Source organism: Lutra lutra, chromosome 10, assembly GCF_902655055.1.
Source record: "Lutra lutra chromosome 10, mLutLut1.2, whole genome shotgun sequence".
Lineage (NCBI taxonomy): Eukaryota > Metazoa > Chordata > Mammalia > Carnivora > Mustelidae > Lutra > Lutra lutra.
In genome coordinates, this window is record NC_062287.1 from 19,371,632 (window position 1) to 19,374,037 (window position 2,406).

The 2,406-nt window shown below is 45.7% G+C and overlaps 1 protein-coding gene across 1 annotated transcript; it reads right to left on the reverse strand.

Moving 5' to 3' along the window:
* Positions 1 to 861: 861 nt before the first annotated feature.
* LOC125079447 (olfactory receptor 10G6) lies at positions 862 to 1,845 on the reverse strand. Its single transcript, XM_047693051.1, has one exon. It carries the CDS (start codon positions 1,795 to 1,797, stop codon positions 862 to 864), a length of 936 nt encoding a protein of 311 aa, XP_047549007.1. The 5' UTR covers positions 1,798 to 1,845.
* Positions 1,846 to 2,406: the final 561 nt, after the last annotated feature.

Consider the following 2,406-nt stretch of genomic DNA (forward strand, 5'->3'; position numbering starts at 1 on the left):
TACTAGCAACATCTCACGAGGAAAACCAGGCTTCAGGTCATCCTCTTGCAGCCAGGTCCATGCCTCATCCCATCCAGCTCCTCATTCATACTCAACAGTTGTAGGAAAATGCCAGAATGTGGTAGCGCATACATTCTTTGCACCACCTCCTATGATCTGTTTCACTGATATCCATGGGAACACCAGGGGATCTCATCTGTGTTTGTGGAGCAAGAAAGCTTATCCTTGACATACCTCCCTCAGCTTTATCAAGGTGGAGCCCTGTGCAAACTGAGAAGGCTAGAACTGGTGAGGTAGTGATGCAGTGCCCATGAACAGCTCCCTCCCAGTGTGGTGAAATTGCCTCCTCAAGTTCAAGTCCATCTACCATTTTTGTCAAAGTAAAAGGCTGAGAACAGGAAGTATGGAAGGGCCACTCTCTTCCTTGACTTCAGCTTCCCACAGCTACATGGGAATCAAAACACCTACTTTGTATAACTGAAGTCAAGGTCAAACTTCCTGTTTTGCATGAAGGTTATTTGTAACATGTTAAAAAGCAATATGGGAATCCGCTGGAGGATTAGAAGCAATAATAAACATGCAGATTGATGTCACAGAGAAACAGACTTTTTATGTGGATTTTTACTTATCTTGGATCTTCTCTGCAAGCTTCCATCCTTGCTGAGTTGCTTTGATTCCCATTGGATTTTGAAGGTAGAAATATGAAAAAATCACATTTGAAAGCAGGAAAAATTCGTCTCCATCTCTGCACCTAGGAGTCTTCTACTCTCTGCATGGATGCTTCTTTCCTTTTTGTCTTAAATCTCCCCAGTTAACTGTGTCCCAAATCTTAGTGTCTTTTGCATGTCTGGGGCTCATGAGTCAGTGAGGCTGCACATCTTTGCGACCTCCCAGCCTCCACAATGCTGCCTTCATCTCTTTGTTGCGGAGTGTGTAGATGATGGGGTTAAGTAAGGGAGTGATGACAGTGTAGAAGACAGCGACCACTCCATCCAGGGGTTCCTGAGAACCAGGACGAAGGTAAATGAAGGTGCAGGGCACATAGTAAACAATGACAACGGTCAGGTGGGCAGCACAGGTGGAGAAGGCATTGCGACGCCCATCGACGGACTGGATTCGCAGGATGGCAGCCACTATATACCCATAGGAAGTGAGGATAAGCATAAAGCAGGTGAGGGCCAGGAACCCAATATCCACAAAGGTGACCAGCTCATTGATGGTGGTGTCAGCACAGGCCAGACGCAGCATGGCGGGAATGTCGCAGAAGAAGTAGTCTACCTGGTTGGGACCACAGAAAGGCAGCCGGAATATGAAGCTTGTTTGGAAAAGTGAGTGGAGGGTGCCTCCCAGCCAGGTGCCAAAAGCCAGGAAGTTACAAACATTGCGGGTCATAATGGTAGCATAATGTAAAGGCTTACAAATGGCCAGGAAACGATCATAAGCCATTAACGTGTAAAGGAAGCATTCAGTACAGCCCAGGAAATGGAAAGAAAAAAGTTGGATTACACAACCTCCAAAAGAGATAATCCTGCTATCCAAGAGAAAGCCAGCCAGCATCTTGGGGACAATGGCAGAGGAGATGGTCATGTCCAAGAAGGAGAGGTGACACAGGAACCAGTACATGGGGCGGTGGAGCCGGGTATCCACCAAGACGGTGAGGATGATGAGCCCATTGCCAGAGACCGTGAGGGCATAGATGACAAGAAAAGCCAAGAAGAGTGGCACCCCTAGCTGTGGTGGGTGGTGCAGACCCACCAAAATGAAGTGAGACACAGAAGTCTGGTTTTCACTGTGCATTTCCTTGCTGTTCACATCTGCTGGAAGAAGTAGCAGAAGGGAAAGCTCAAGGCCATTAAATTCTCTAGGCATGGAGCATATATTCTGTCATTCCCAAACATGGACACAGAAGGGTCTCAGAAAGAGAGAGATTGTGCTCCAGCTTTTGTTCTAAATAATTCTGTCATCCCCACACCCTACCTCCCTTCACGACCCTACCCACCTGACCCACCAAGGATTTTGGGATTCTGCTGGGTTCTAGGGAGCAAGAGTTTTTTCCAAGGTTAAAACCTATGTGACAGGTTATGTCAGGTTAAAACCTATGTGTCAGGTTATGTGACAGGACACTGAAGGAAAGACCGTACATAGAGTTCTTCATGTTAGGACGAAGTACAGTCATATAAAACCTAAACCAATCCCTGAAGGAATGGCTGGCTATCCCATTGTTTTCCTTCAGTTTGATCTCTGATCTATATACTAGAGAGATAATTAACAGCTTATTTATTTAACAGCATGAGAGTTGGAATCATATTTCCTAACGTAGATGTGCCCAATAAAAATCAGCTGAGATTTTTAAACATGCATTATTTGGGCTACACATTGAATAAAGCTGTGGGTAGAAATAACCAT